This window comes from Catharus ustulatus, chromosome 6, assembly GCF_009819885.2.
Source record: "Catharus ustulatus isolate bCatUst1 chromosome 6, bCatUst1.pri.v2, whole genome shotgun sequence".
In the NCBI taxonomy this organism is placed as follows: Eukaryota; Metazoa; Chordata; class Aves; order Passeriformes; family Turdidae; genus Catharus; species Catharus ustulatus.
Window position 1 is genome coordinate 40,000,756 of NC_046226.1, and position 16,452 is coordinate 40,017,207.

General features: G+C 40.2%; 1 protein-coding gene across 2 annotated transcripts in view; it reads left to right on the top strand.

Moving 5' to 3' along the window:
* Positions 1–1,016: 1,016 nt before the first annotated feature.
* The window catches only part of C6H11orf49 (chromosome 6 C11orf49 homolog), a 78,403-nt gene continuing 62,967 nt past the window's right edge, over positions 1,017–16,452 (top strand). The window contains exons 1-2 of one of the 2 annotated variants that reach the window (XM_033063809.1): positions 1,017–1,160; positions 9,848–9,950. In XM_033063809.1, the coding sequence (XP_032919700.1) occupies positions 1,115–1,160; positions 9,848–9,950 (149 nt within the window). In that variant the 5' untranslated portion in view covers positions 1,017–1,114. Of the gene's footprint in view, positions 1,214–9,847; positions 9,951–16,452 lie in introns of both variants that reach the window. The other variant, XM_033063808.1, reaches the window with a different exon arrangement.

Consider the following 16,452-nt stretch of genomic DNA (forward strand, 5'->3'; position numbering starts at 1 on the left):
TAGGCAGCCATTGATAAAACAAAGACAGGAAGTCTGATTTTGCAAAATCTATCGGACTATTGGAAAGTCTGATTTTACAAACTGGTAGTAGATAGATTATTTAGAAACAAAATATTCATAACAGGGGGATTTAAAACAGAATGATTTAATCACATTTTTTTCTCTATTAAGTGTCTATGCTTCACTTTAGACCTTAGTATTCTAGTTTATACAAACCCCAATACTTTTATGATTAACATGAATCTTTTATCAATTATCACAGAGCCCTGTGACTCAGGACTTTTCTGCTCATTTCTACTTGAATCTACAGAAGGGACAATTCCTGAGGCTCCCCATGCCTACCTCTCCTGAGCACAAGGGATGCAAAAGCTCCAGCTCTGGGACAGTATGGACCGAGGGACACAACTATGAAGGATCTCCTTGGTCATTCACACTTTCAGTCCTTGTCCTCTGGGAGGAAGGTGCTACACATTAAATTCATTAACCCAAGGAAGTGGTCAGAACACCAAGCCTGGCGGAGCTCAAGAAGCATCCAAACAATGCTCTAAGGCTCATGGTGTGATTTTGGGGGTGTCCTGCACAGGGCCAGGAGCCGGACTAGATGATTTTGATGGGTCCCTTCCAACTCAGCATATTCTTGATTTTAACTTCATATAATTTACCTTCAAATCAAGGTCTTTTCCCTACAGCTGTAGTTCTAAATAATCCCTAGCAGTAGAGACCTTAAATTAGACACTTGAATGTAATTCAAGAAAGTCCTTACAAGTCCCTCTCCTCTTGCTATGTCGGCTCTCCGAGAGAGCCTGCTGCCTGGCTCTCCCCTGTCTCCCTGAGGTCTCCCTGAGGTCTCTCTGAGGTCTCCCTGAGGTCTCCCTGAGGTCTCCCTGGGCCCTGGGCGCATCGCGGCCACCCCGCCTCCCGCTGCTCAGGGCGCCCAGCGGGCTCCGGGCACAGCCCCTTCCCCCCCAGCCCCTGAGGGCGGCGGGGCCGGCCGTGGGTGCGGAACTGCGGCGGCGAGGGGCGTGTTCCCAGCCGGGGCGAGCGGCCGAGCAGCGCCGGGAGCGTCGGGCGCCTTGGAAACGGGCGGAAGCCGGGAAGGAGCGGCAGGAGGAGGATGCTGAGCCCCGAGCGGCTCTCGCTGCCCGGGCCCGAGTACCTGGGTGAGGAGCGGCGCGGCGGGGCGGGGAGGCTTCCTGAGGGCTCTCTCCCGCTGGTGAGCTGCGGCCCGGCATGGGAGGGCCGGCCCGTCCTTCCCGGGGACTGCGGCGAGCGGCCCCAGGCTGGGCCGGGCTGAGGGGCTCCGTGTGCGCCTTGGCTGGGGAGCGGGCAGCACCGGGCCGTGACAGAGCGGGGTTGTCGGGCGCCGAGGTGGGAGGGCTGCAGACCCTCAGGGACACGGAGCATCCCTCCGCTGCCCAGAGGTGTGAGCAGTAGCAAGAGGCGTCCAGCCTTTCTGTGATAGACTTCACCCATTCCCAACCTGTTTTGCTCACAGATCTATGTGAGCATCCTTCTTTTATGCTCGTTTCCCAACAATGGGAAGGAGTGCAGTTCTTATGTTGCGAGATGGTTCGAATGTTAGCTTTTCTTCTGAAATTCTGAAATAAGGATGTTTCCTACATAAAATTAAAATCCAACCTGTGAAGCAGCTATTCCTTTAAAGACTACATCCTTTTTAAGCTGGCTGTAACAGTTTGATGTTCCAGGAAACTAAGGAGCAAAGTGATTTGAGTTAACGTGTCAAATAAAAATAATTACGATGGAAAAAGTCAATATGACTTCATTTAATTGCTGAAGAGGAGATGAATTACAAGTACTAAGCATTTGGATTGTGTTCAAGAGAGTGTTTGTGAAGTGAAACTTCTCAGCCTTTACTTCCTAGGCCCAAGAGGCTGTTCAGTAATAACTCTTATGAAGGTATACATAATTTTCTGTGGTTTTCTTGTACAAGGGAAGGTCAGAAATGGAATAGATTGTTTTGTGCTACTTGTTCCATCATGATTTTGCTATTTCTGTAAGTCAAAATGGAACAAGAGTATAGAAACTCTGCTGCGAATGAAAAACCTGTCTTGCAGGGGCTACTAGACTAAAAGAGATTTGTTTAACTATTTAAGCAAAGAAGTGATCTAAGTCGTCTTAGAGTAGAATGCCATTGTGCTGTTGCTGCTAGGTTGCTGTTAGGGTGCTCTGTGCATACCTGCATAACTGCAATGCTGTTCTGTGTCAAGGAAACTCAAGACAGAAATAGGTTTGTTTACTGCTCTGTTCAGGGTGGCTATCATGGGACTCGCCTTGCTGAAGTTCTTATTTCTGATTTCAGTTGTGGAGTTTTGGGTGTTTGGGAACAGCATCACAGTGCCATGGAAACATGCTAGACACACCCTTTGGGTTTGTGCTAGTCTGTCACACTACCTCAACATTTTCAACCTACATTCATAACTTTTCCAGAGTGGCTCTAGGTTGAAAGCTGTAAAATTTCTTTTTCTTAATGAGCCAATGTAGTTTTAGGTTCTTGTAATTATTTTTAATGAAATAGGCACTTTTAATTGTGTGAAACTTGTCAGTAAGGATTGAATCACTCCAAACAATCTAATAAGCAGACTAAAAACACTTAATGTGTGAAAATAAACCAGTTTGCAGTTGGACATCTGAAGGTAAGACACTAGACAGCTACAAGGTTGTTAGGTGCAAGCAACTTTGCTAGCAACTTAAGTGAGCCTCCTTTTATCTCTGTGCCACATGCTGATTTGGAATTCCCTTTTAATTTTGTACAACTTTATAAATTATTCTGACACTGGGGTCAGAAAAAGATATGTGACCATGTTAGGTTGAGGAATGACTTGTATAAGGGTCTGTTCTGTTCATTACTTCATATACCTTGGCTTTAGATTGCAGTTTCTGTTGTTTATTAGAGGGAGAGAAGCATATTCTTATTAGCTATGAATGTTACCAAAACCAGTGTTTTTGCCTTCGTGAGACTTCATAACTTGCCAAACTGTTCATAGATCCTTAGGAATTTAAGGAAAATTAAGGAATTTAAGGAAAATTAATTAAGGAAGAAATTAAGGAAGATGCTTAAAAACCAAAGCAAAACAACCCCCAACTTGCTCTCGTCCCACCCCAAATGAAGCAAACCTCCCTACATGTTTTTCTAAGTTGCGTTTATGTTTTCTACACAGGCATTCTGAGATCACCATTATTTGGATGTTCTATTGTGCACCTCAAAGTCTTGCTAATACAGTTTCTGAAGTGGGGTTGTAAGGAACTGTGATAAATTTCACTTTCTATAATTTCGTTCTGAAGTTTTGTTGCCCTAGCTTCCCACTTAAGGTGTTCTCTCACAGACCAGATGACCCTGCCATTTCTGAGCTGTAATGGGTAACTCAGCCAAACCCTTCTTCTTCTCTTCCCTGTCTCATTATCAAAACCAGACCAACACATAAATTGAGCAGCCAGAATAACATAGTGTGCTACTTGCTGTGTTATTCCATACCTCCTGTCCCCCCCCAATTTGAGATAATTTTTCTACAACCAGTTGGAATGCTAAGAGGGAAATAAAAGCAGTTGTCAGTTAAAATAGAAATTATCAGGGAGAGTATTAAGTATTCACTTAAGATGAAGAATAATTGCAAAGCTTTGTTATGCTGTAGTTCCTGGAATATAAAAATCAGGGCAATATGTCTCATGCCATGATGAGACAGTAAATAGAAGAAAAGAGATGACCATTACTTAGTGAATGGAAATGGAGATGAGGTCTGCAGAAAGGCTACAGTGAAGATGATGTTGTTACAAGCAGGACATTATAAACAGTATTTTCACTGAATAAACAACATTTATTGTTTGGGTATAGTGATGATTACGTGTTTCTCATTTGATGGATGAGACTGGAACTACAATAGGCAAAAAGAGGCATATTTGAGACACTTTTTCATGCCTTCCTCATTATGGTTTAATAACTGGTGATTGCTCAGTTATTTATAACAGGCAGCAGAGCACTTAGCGTATTGTTCTGCTCATGCAGCTGTCTCTGAAGCTTGGTATTGTATTACTTCCCTACTGCCCTTTCCTGTTACGGAGAAAAAGCAGTAGAGTACTGCAAATTTCCAAACTTCTGTTTTCTATGTATTCTCCTGCCTTCTACTACCCAGCTCCAGGGTGCTGTTTCTTGGCCTTCTTTGCCAATATAAGGCATGTAAGAATGCAAATACTCTGTTAGGGAAGTGCCTTATCAGTAAAGCTTGGACCTATCAGGTGCCAGAAACATGGTTGTGTTTCCTCATCTCTCTCATAAAAGTTCTCAGGTTTGATGATTAGAAAGAGTATCCATTCTTTTACAAAACTGAGTAGCTCCCAACAGAGAACTTCAGTTGTGTAGAGACTTTGCTGAAGCCTAAGGCTGACTCTTCTTCTGAACAGTCTTAAGAAATATTGATCTGGCAAGTGCAAGTACAATAATTTCCTTTAACAGCATAGTCAACACATAGGCTACATTTTTATCCAGACATCTCAGCTGACACTGATTCTCCTCTTAGTATAGACATTTGGTGAACTTCTGTGAAGCACTGTGGCTGAAAGATCTCATGGTCTAGAAAAAGAGAAGAGAATATATTTTTTAAAAATTATTTCTTGCTCTGTTGTAGGAGGTAGGAGAACTGCAATGTGGATTATATGTAATGTGTAAGAGTTTGCTTAGAGAAATGTTGGTTAAATTTGAGTATTCTTAGACTCAGTCTAGTACTTAGTCCAAAAGATGGAGGTTTCACCACCATACTGCTGTTGCACCACAGGATTTTCACCTTAACTTGAAAGGTACGGGTGAAATCTGATCCTGAAGGTAGAGTTCCAGAACAGGAGAGTATGGTCCTTCTGAGCATGAATAGGTAGGGAACCATCAGGCTACTTAATGCCTTATAATAAACTAAAATGACAATTTCTTCCACAATTAATAATTTTGGATTTAAACAAAAACTTCCAAAAACCCCAACCAACAAAAAAAGAAAAGATAGCTCAACAATTTGCTTTGGTGAGGGGGTGGTTTCTAGCAGCTGTGTGACACCTTGCCAGAAGCAGTTTGCTGAAAGGACTTGCACAATTAAGTCAGTCTATGTGCAGTGTTCTGATCATTGTTTGAAACAAATACTCAGCTATGGTCAAGATTAAATTATAAATGGAAAGATTTCTTAAATTTTTTGTTGAAAGTGGTTTTGAGACTTTGAACATATGAAATATGCTATAATTACACTCTGTGACCCTCTGGCATGTGCTCCTGAGTAACAGCACGTCCCACATTGTGTGTTATCTCTGGTATGACAAGGTCTACTTGTACTTATATGTTCTGTGCTTCAAAAAACATTTTGCTTTTGAGGGTTAATAGGAAATTACCCTGTGGAGCTATGAAAAACTGAAGGAGCTATAACAGTAGAGAGGTGTAGCATTTAGGTTAATTGTTTTGTTCACTTACTTCTCTTTCCCTGGCCATTTCTTAGCAACATCTGAAGAGATGAAGTCCTTACTGATGCCTGAAAAGATTATAATGAGCATCCTGGAAAAACATTAATGCTGGAAAAAATTTCCAGAGTTGATGTGATTTTGTGGTTGCAGTTTACATCCTTATTATTTCTCTCTTGCATCATTATGGTTTTGGTAATGTTTGCATGAAGTTGATTTTATGTTACTATAGATGTATCTTTCCAATGTGTATAATAAGGTAGTATCCTTAGTTAAGCTCCAGTTTAGAACAAATACTGAAAGGGTATTTAGCTAATACCTTATGCTCTCAGAGTGTATGTTCTCAGAGATTAAAAAATGCCAGTAATACTCCAGATACATTAAAGCTTGTTATGATCTTGAGCTTCTGATAACTGAAATGAATCATAATGTTAATTGTATCAAGTAGTGTGTATTTTCAGCACTTCAGCTGAGGAGGAGGCAAACAAGTAAGAAAAGCTGGTCTTAATATCCAGGAATTTCTACTCCTGATTTTTCAGCATATTCAGTTATGCCAGGAATGACCCAATTGTAGGGAAAAAAAAAAAAAAAAGCCTTGTTGGGTGCATACAGAACAAATTGCTTTGATAGACAGCTCTTGTTTCAGAAGTCATAAGAAGTCAGGTCTCCTGAAGAGTTAAGCAATAATATAACCACTTGGATAATAAAATCATTACGTATACACAGTATCGTGACTTAAAGGTGACATTTATTCTTTCCTTCCTCCCAAATTTCTGGCTCCGAGAATATCAGTGCTTATATTTGGTTTTGTGCAGTGATATTATTTGCATTAAATTTTCTTTCAAGACTTTTCAAGTATCATTGCTTGTTCTTACAATAAGTGTAATCAAACCTATGAAGTAGTGGATTGTTTGTTCTCATTGAAATATTGAAACAAGTAATTTGGTGTCTTATAAAAAGACTGTTTTTACAATTTTAAAATAGTAAAATACATATGCATAATTATTTGGTGTGGTTACAGCTAAGTGGAATTAGTTGTGATTGTCTAATCTGTTATAGAGAAGTCAGTAGAGATTGTGGATTGATTGTGGGTGTAATCCTCATTATGCCTTGTACTTGTAAACTGAAGGTTTCTATGACTTGGTCTGGCCATGCTTGACTTGAACAGCCACTGCTTGGCCCTGCTGTTCTCCTAAGTGCTGCAGGGGCCAGTTTTGGAGGAGCTGTACATGCTGCTACTGATTGGACTGAGGCTCCAAGTATAACGTCACTGCTAGTGGTTTAGTGATAAGAATTAAGATATTCTGTGCAGATGAATTTACTTTGCATCAGGTTATAGGCTGCCTGAAAAATCCTCTGTGAACTTTCTCTGTCAGATTCCTTTGTGAAAACCAACTGTTAGTTTTGAAATCTGACAGCAAAGAGTATGGCACCTACCAAATGAGTGTGGCAGGCACGGTGGCTTCCTATTTGGAGTAGTTGTCTGGGATTTCAGAGTTGAGAATTTTTGTTATATTTACAGAGTATGGGTTGCATCAGAAAGCTCTGTATGAGTAGGGAATTTCTGTTACAATAAGCACGAAACAAACAAATGCTGGGGATGATGTCCTGATGCAACACCTCCTGTAGGGAAACAGCAGTATACTGCAGTTCTGTTAGGAAGAAAATTAGTAGAGACAGAAAGCTGTAACAGCACAGTGGCTATGAGTATTTGGGCTTTACATTCTGATTTGGACTTGCTGCCTTGTTATTGCAAAGTGAGCCTCAAAAATATGAGCAACGAGTACATCATTATCCCTGAATTTTCAAAAACTATTAAAATGTGTGAATCATCTCATTTATTTTGCCTAGAACTCCACAGATTTTTGACTATGCTTGCATAAACAGTTAATGTTCCGGTAGAGTTCCAGTGTTTGTTATGGAAAGTACCATTTGTATAAATTAAGGAACTACTCTTTCGCTATAACCAGACTCCTGGCACTTTATTTTGCCTCTCTGGCCTGCTAAAACCTGTCTGCAAATTACATTTTGTTCTGTGACTTTCCTGTATAGTGTAGCATTAGTTGGGTTATAAAATATATTACTCGCATCGTTCCATGGACCTGGGCAGTCAGTGAACAGGAAGCCAGAGCTGGAATTTTGTTTGGCAGTGTGAACTGTGCTACCTGGAAATGAGCACAGCAGCTAAAGAGGCAAAGAGGGAGACTTCTCAAGGAGATCTCAAGTGCTATTTTATTTTAATTTCTCTGCTCACAGTTTTGTTCCCTTCCCCACACCTCTACCCACTCTTCTGGGAAATAGGTATAGAGGCTCTTTGCCAGGATCCTTAGGCTATGCAACAAAAAGCTTAGGAGAAATACCCTTTTACAAGCAATTGTATTAAATATTGACCTATATATTTTTTGTGTACGTTTTGAAATGTCTAAAATTCTACGTTGAAAGTTGGTTTATTCTCCAGGAGCAGATTCGAAAGTATAGAGGTCAGCCACATTGTGCTGTGTAGTACTGTGGCACCATGCCTGTCTATTCCCAAAGTCTTTTAGGGGAGGTTTATGACTCTAAAGAAGCAAAATAACATAAATATGGTTCATTGATGGGGGTTATTCTATGAAAGGAGTGCATATTTCCCCACAAAGTGTTGAGAATGGTTTTGCAGGTGAGTAGAAGTTTATTGAAGGCTGAGATGAGTGAAAGTCTGTCTGCTAGTACCATTTCCTGGCATAATCTGGTGCTGCTGACACCTCAAGAGGGGCCTGGGGAGACAATTGCTGAGTGTGAGATGGAGTGCTTCAGGAGGAGGGGGGAAGCATGGGCTGAAGTAAAGTTACCCAGTTGTTGCTATCTTGAGCCTATGACTGAGCTGCAAGGACTCATTCTTCCCTCAGGGGACACAGGTGCGCAGAGCTATTTTTCTTTAATCACTCACATAAATTAAATTTATTCCTTTGCATTAAAATAATTAAATAAAGCTACGCCCTATATCTTTTAGTACCAGATAATATCTTTAAACCTTTGGCTCACCATTTTGCTATCAGCTGCAAGGTATTTTCCAGGGTGTGCTTAACCAATTTTACCATTGTCCTGGAAAGTGTTCTAGGCAGAGAAATCCCCTGATAGCAATCAATATTCATGCATACTTTTAATCACTTTATCCAATGGGAATAATCATTTCCGGGCCTCTCCTGAGGTCCACCTGCCCCACACTGAGATGAAAGGGCCTTCCATGCCGTGTATCAAGTGGCACAGACTTAATGCTTACCAGGATATTAAACACAAATTAAAATGGTTTGGAGAATATTGATGTGGGTCTGAGGTTGGCCAGTTGCTGGTGAGGGGGTGATTCTGCCAAGTCTGGAGCAAGAACAGCCCTTGCCTTTCCTATATTCCCTAAGGGTTTTCTCCTGTTCTTTTTAGGACACGACACTACTTGCAAAGGTGCAGTAGGTTACGTGTTTAGGATGGAGGTGTGTGGTTTGAGAACAAGGTTTGTGTGCTTTCCAGGTTAGAAATTATTTTCCTGGGTTCGTTGTAACTTGTCTTCTGATTGTTGAACTTGTAGATTTGGAAAGTCTACTGGCTGCTAGCTGGCACATCACCTCAGACTCGGCTCTTTGTTGCTCCAACTTGGTTTCTAGCCAAAAACATCAAAGGGGCTCAGTGGTAAATCTGTGCTGCTTCCTCCCTGGCAAATGCTTGTTTAGTTCAGTCTGCCCCCTGTAGAAGCAGCAAAACAGTTTGTGTTGCACTAAACTGTCTTTACTCAGGAGTCTTATAAGCAAGTGTCATTCTTTGGCAGATCCACCATTTGTGAAATTCTCCCATGTTTGGCCTAGGGAGTTATTTGAGACTGGCTGTTAAGCAATATAAATCTCTCTTGGCATTCAGACTTGTTCCCCACCTGCCACATTCACTGATGCTTGTTTGGAAACAGATGTACTTTTATTTGCACCTTCAGGAAGAAACCTTTACAGAACAACCTTAAAGCTACTTGGCTTTGGTATAGAGGGAAGGGCGAGGAACACCTAAAGCTCTGCTATAGCCCCATCAAAACAGCATTGATAATCTGTATGGGAAAGATGGCTCAGAACAGAGATCAGGAACTCCTCTGGAGTAAGCATTTTCAAGTGAAACTGCCTCACAATTCCTTTTCTTCCTTCAATACCAAAAGCTCTGGGGATTCTAAAAAAGAGTCCACACTGTTAATGATGAACTCTGTGTAGCCAGGAAGGAAAGCAGGATTGAGGTGATGAATTTTGCTATCTACTCTAACCTCCACTCTCTAACTGAGGAAGCAAGTGCTTGATGTCTTGTGTAAGGCACACAGCTGGGCTTGTCTGGCCCTGGGCTTTGCAGGCCGCTTATATTCTAACTTCTGTCTTTTATTCTCTTTTATTTGCAGCTCAGCGACATGTCCTCACATACATGGAGGATGCAGTGAGCCAGCTGCTGGAGAACAGAGAAGATATTAGTCAGTATGGCATTGCCAGGTTCTTCACTGAATAGTAAGTACATCAGGATGCTGCCAATAGGGCAGCCTGAAAGGGGGTTTTGGAAACAGACAGAGTACATGGAGACTGGAGCTGGACACGTGCTGGTTATATTGTCAATGCTGGATTTTTCTGGGTTAGCCAAGGGCTGTCTGAGCGTGTTTTGGAAATGTACAAGGTTTTTGTACAGTTCAGTACCTCTTCTATTACAAACATTCGTGTGAAGCAGTCACTCTGGGGAACAGTGATTTTAAAAACATGGAAAACCAAATTCTGCTTGTCTTGGTCAGGACTGTTAGTATCAAACTGCTTGAGAAATACTGAAGCAAACTGTTTCACAGTCTGCTTCTGCTTTCAGCAGCATTCATTCTTCCTTTATCTGAGTATGAATTTGAACTGTTTGTCTCCTTGTGTGATTGTTGTCCTGTTGGATGCTTTAATAAGATGCCTCTTCTTCCCCTAAAATTTGCATAAATCCTTAAATACTGGACATGAGCACTATCTCACTTACTAATTTGTAAAAAAAATTCTTGAGAAAGCTTTATGCTTTCTGTCCACAGAAAGTAATACTGACATTAGTCAGCTGAGCAAATAGTCAGTAAACAAGAGCTTTAGAAAAATAAGAGCAGGATTACAATGATCTTCACCCAGTGGCAGGATTTCTTCACCAGAGTTGAAGGCAAAGTGGCTCTGAAACGCCCAGCTGAAATTATAGTCCCGACATCTCTGCAGATTAGATTTAGTTTGCATCTAATTTCAAACTGACACTTCTGTGCCTTTTCTGAACTTCTGATCATATATACTTCAAAAATTAAATGTTGAGCAAGAGGTTGTTCACTCAGTGAAACTGTTCAAAATCCTTCTCTGTAGTATTTCTTCATCTTGACATGATAATAATTTTCTTTTTACTTCATGTTCTTCCTCTACCTTTAAAAGAGGAAACTGTGATTCAAGACCATTGTAATGAATAAAACCATCACCATCAAGCAAAGCCCTCAGATTGACTTAGTTGCTGGTGATCTTGTTTTTCCCATGTATTTTCAGAGATATGGTTTTTACAATTTTTTTTGTTCATAGTGAATGTTTTGTGGAGTTTCTGATTTCATGAAAGACAGGAGAAGGCTGCATGTTCATTCATTCTATAATATAAAACTAGTAATTATCTTTTTTCTTTGTTTCTTTTATGAAATATCTGGAGTTTAGCAGATGAAATTGTGTCCCCATACCAAAGTGCAAACAAGCTTAATAATTTTGAGAGCTGTGAAGATTTGAAATGTGGGATTCTTCATTTTAAAGTGGAAAATAAATGATAGCCAATATGGGTGTAAAATGTAAAGTTTCATATTATGAAAATGTCATATGTTCTGGCTCCTGGGTGAGCCTTCACTGCCCAAAAGATTTCTGTTCATCCACTGAACTATCAACATTTGCTCCGGTTGTGCTTTGAAGGCTACACTTCTCTCCCAAGCAAATAAACTTGATCTTTAGTCTCAGCATCTTCAAACTCAAAAGTTAACTTGTGAGATTCCAGAAGGTTTGTGGATGCTCTCCCAGTGTTTCCCTTAATCCATGTTTTTCTGCAGGAGAGGACTGAAATGTGCATGTTTTGAAGTATGCTGCAGTGATTTGAGATGAAGGGACTTAGTATTAGGATGTCTAGTTTTCAAAATTGTCCTTTCCCTATTTATACTGACTTAAAACTAGAGACAAGGCCCAGGGTTTAGAAAGCTAGCAGGCAGGCCCCAACAAGTAACTTTTTAGAAAGGTGTTTATGGGGTAAAGGAATGACTTGTGTAACTTTTTAGAAATTGAAATTAGTCTGTCAAGGACAGGTGTTAGATATTTTCCGAACTCTTCTCAGAGGGCATACTCTTCAATATAGTGGTGTTCCATTGACGTCTCCGCTGGATATTCACTGCTGAGCAGCAACCTGATGGCATTTCGATCATGCATTGCAGTGCCTCATTTTACCGTAAGTCAATTCAAGTCTTTGAGCTTTTTCTTTTTCTTTTTCTTTTTCTTTTTCTTTTTCTTTTTCTTTTTCTTTTTCTTTTTCTTTTTCTTTTTCTTTTTCTTTTTCTTTTTCTTTTTTTTTTTGTAATTAAGAAAACTTAGTTGGGACTTAGCCTGAATGAAATTTCAGAATTGAAAATTATGCAGTCATTTAGCTCTGTATGGATCAAGCAGTAAGTGTTTTGCTGACAATGAGTATTTCACTTGTTTCTAAGAAATGGAATTGGGTATGTATTTCACTGCTATCCACCATCTAGCACTGTGATTGCTGATTGCAGAGGGCTGACCTTAATCTCTACAGTTTTCCTTCCAGAATAGTTTTAGTCTACAAGGGTAGTTTTTTCTCCCACTTTATTCCAGTGTTCATTTGTCCCAATCATGTGGACATCTGCTTTCAATCTTGGGAGTACCTTGAGGCTTCCCTCATCTGGCTCACTCCTGACCCTTACAGGAACAGGGATCAATCACCCCTCTGTCAATTAAGCCACATCTTTTAGTTAAACAAGTAAAATTATGCCTCTCTTAGGACTAATCTTGATTTTATAGATATGCTGATATGCTACTAGTATTTGTTCATTACAAGCCTGAGAAATCTCAACTCTGCTCTTGAATCTCCATGAAATGCAGACTCTTGAAAACCCTCTGTGTAATTACACACTAATGCTGCTTTGCTTCTTCCAGCCTAATGTCTGTGCCAACATATCTTAAAGGAACATGTTCCCCCATACATTATTTATCATCCTGTTTTCTTGATCTTTCCTATACTGAAGAAAAACAGGGCCCCCACGCTAATGCATTTGATCACGCAGAGGGAATGTGCATAGCATCCCACTTTATATTTTCTGGGCTCTTAAAAGGAGTCTGTGTGTCCTTTTTTTCATTTCATCTTAAAGAACCAGCAAAAAAAAATTGATTAAAAGACTTCTTGCTAGTATGTTTTACTTTTCTTGTAGGCTAACACTTTGCTTGAAACTTTCTCTTACAGCATTCAGGTAGATGTGCTACTCTATTCAAGACTCTTTGAAAAACTCAGAAATAACCAGTTGTAACTTACCTTGGTTAGGAAACTGTTTTTTCTGTAACTTTAATTGTTTGCTTGATAAATCAAACACAAGTGAACTGGAGACATGGGAATGGACTTTTTTTTGAGTCTATATTCTTGTTGCAAAACTCTTCTCCTTTTCTTTTGTTTCTGGTGAAATGTGTCCTGACCACCTGCCAGCTGGAGCATGACTGGGAAAAGCATCTTGCTTTTAGCTTGCAGATGTAGCACTGCTTCCACTGGACTCTGCAAACTGATGTCTGAGATCCCCTTTTTCTGTAAAGGCTGTTTCTGCTGGCTTTGACTTGAACGCCCCTGTTGGATCTTGTATGACAGTTAAACAGTATTTATCTGAGAAGGCATCTGTGATGTGTGTGACAGGGTTGAGGGTCAGATACGGCTTTTAGATCTGTTGTGTGCCTGGCAATTCAAAATACCAGCTCTGCACTGTGTAGAGCCCTGTTTTACAGGAAGGAACATTTGCTTTGTTCCTAGTAACAAGACTGCCAGTGCTGTATAGTTTGGGACCTTGGGAAGGAAGATGTTATCATGGTGAGAAGTATCAACTTCTAGCAATGAAAGTACCTCATTTTCTATTGCTGTCTGGATTGGCTGGAGCAATTTGTTCAACTCTTTCCTTAGGGACAAATATGATACCACTCCCTTGGTTTTCTCCCGCAGTAGACACAGGCTTTGGTATCAGACAAACTTTTGGCTTGTTCAGTCCTTTATTGCAGTACAACATTACAGAAATAAATCTGTAGAGTAAACAATGTCCTCCTCTGAAAGTCTCAATACCCTTGAGGGAGGAGGGCAGGGGGGAAGGGCCAGGAGCAAGACAGATGGGATGCCCATGAGAACTAAGCTACTCAGTGAAGGCAACCTTAATTGGCAACTGGAAATAAGCGGAATTATCCGATTATGAAAAGGAGAGATTCTTAGAGCTAGCTTAGAGCCATCAATTTTCTTTTTTCTTTGCATCTGTGTATGTAGGCCTTATCACCGTCATCATCTTGCTGTCATCTGCTCTGTATCTTTCCCCTTTTCAGAGTAACTTGTTTTGTCTTGTTTGCAAGGATAGTGTAAGCTCTTCAAGACAGAAATGATATTGTACTGCATGTACTTTACAGCACCTAGCATTGTAGAATGTCGACTCTGTGCTTTGTACAATTACAGTACAAACAGCAAAAACAGTAGAGAGAAGGTCCTTAGGGCTTTGACAAGTTGTGCCAGATTCCCTTTCTGAGAGATGAAGCCATTCATTAGAATTTCTCAGTACAACTGTTTGGGGGAGGGGCATTAGTTGTTGGATTTTTTATGTTAGTTCTTTGTGTTTTGGTCAAATCCGTAGTATTTGTGAGGTATTAATACTTTTAGGATATTACCTAAAATATTCTCTGATATAATCTTCTGAGCAATTGCAAAAACCCCACAACATTTCGTGTATTCTTCAAATACTATCCTGATTTATCCCGATTCTTACACGTCTTCTGCTCTGGAGAGAAAAAGATAAAATTATCCCACTCCATGCAAGACTGCACTGAGCCATGTGATCAGTATCAAGCTGCTGCTGTCAATGACCTAGCTGTGCAGCAGCCCTTTGGGCTGAAAATCTCAGCTAGGATAATGTGCTTGATGGTTCCTGACAGGCTTTTACTTGGGATTCCTTGATCCCTAAGGCACTGCGTAAAACTGCTGTCTGCCTCTCCTTTGCTCTTCAGCTATCAGTGGAAAGAGAGTGAATATATGAACTCAGACGCAGCATTTGTGCCAGAAGCTCTGAGGAGGTTTTGCAGCTAATGTGAATAAGTTGCTGTGAAGGAAACATTTTGAAAGTGTCTCTCCATCGAGTACATGGATTTGCAGGACTGAATTTGTTGATAAATCTTTCTGGGGAACCTACAGTAATTGCATATTTCTCCACTAAGAGTGTTGCTAATGGACACAAAGCCTTTCTGTTAGTCCCTTTATTGACTTCCAGACTCACCTCTACAGAGAAGCATTGTCAGAAGGGCAAACTCTCTTTCTTGTAGTTTCTCCAGCCCACCTTAGAAATGGGATTTCAATACCTCCTGCCCACTGTGCATGGGGCATGTGTTTTGTATGAGAGCTATGGAAGATCCGGGGGTTGTGGATAACTCTATGTAAAATGTAAATTATATGAATTTTGTCTGTGACCTATAGATCTGTCACCCAATGTTTTTATTATAGAATTGCTTTATTGCAGAAACAGCATTGGGATTTTGATATGACAGCCAGGATCTATGAGCTCCTGATTTTCCCAGAGTTGTTTCTCTGTAACAAACATTGCAACAAGTCCTAACCTGACAAATACGTTGATTGGGATGACTGCTGTTGAGTAAACAGCTGGAAAAAATGCATATATTAATTTCAATAACAAAATTCCCACTGTAGTTTGTACATGTTGCCAATATATTAGAAAATGTAGTATTTTCTTACCTTATTCTTGAGAATCTTACAGATGAGTGTATACTCAGATGTGTCCCTTGCAAAGAAATACAGGGGGGATAAAAAGGTAAAAAATCTTTTTGGTAAACAGGATTATCTTGGAAGAATTGTAGCAAAGCAGTAACAAAATTGAACTTAAAGCATTTCCCAGTGATGCTCTCTGTGGTAATATATTCCACTTAAGGAACTTCTCATACTGTTTTGGTGACAGAAGAATCCACAGGATTTGCTAAAGCAAACATATGAATGTTAGCACTTGCTATCAGCATCTTGTCAGCACAGGGTAGTTATCCATGATACCTGCACTTACACACTGACTTGACCTGCACTGTGTTCTTGCTCTTTGAAGAGAGTTAATCACAATTTCCATGTGCAGTGTGATCAGATTATGATGCTCCTGGTATAGATTTACTGGAGTAGCAGTGCAGTCTTTGCCCACTTCTTTCCTATTTCTTTACATCATGGAAATTACATATTTACTTGTGGTCTTTTTCAGAATAGCTGCAGCAGGAGTTGGCTGACTACTTTATGGAGACCTTATGTAATTGGATATATTTTATTTATTCTTACAGCCTTGAAGGTTGAAATGCAACACATCTGCCATGAAATTGAGCTTCCTTTAGGTTAAAGCCAACTGCATATAGGTGGTGTGGATGGCTAATAAAACTGGAAAGAAATTTCCTAAAAGCCGGAGTGTGGCAAATGGTACAAGCATCAAGACAATATATATCTCAGTTAAATGTGTGCTTTTTCTTTGTACTAGAGTTGAACATACTATGCTCTCTCTAGCTTTAGTTTTTAACTCTAGAAAAATTCTTGTTTATGCTTAAATTTCTTTTTTATTGCTTTTCATTACAGTTTCTGATATTACTAATACAAATTTGGAGAAGTATATGATCCCAGTTGGGAGTTAAAATCAGACTTTGTGACTTCAAATGTATGAACTTATACAGGCTGGGGGATGAACAGATTGAGAGCAGCCCTGCCAAGAAG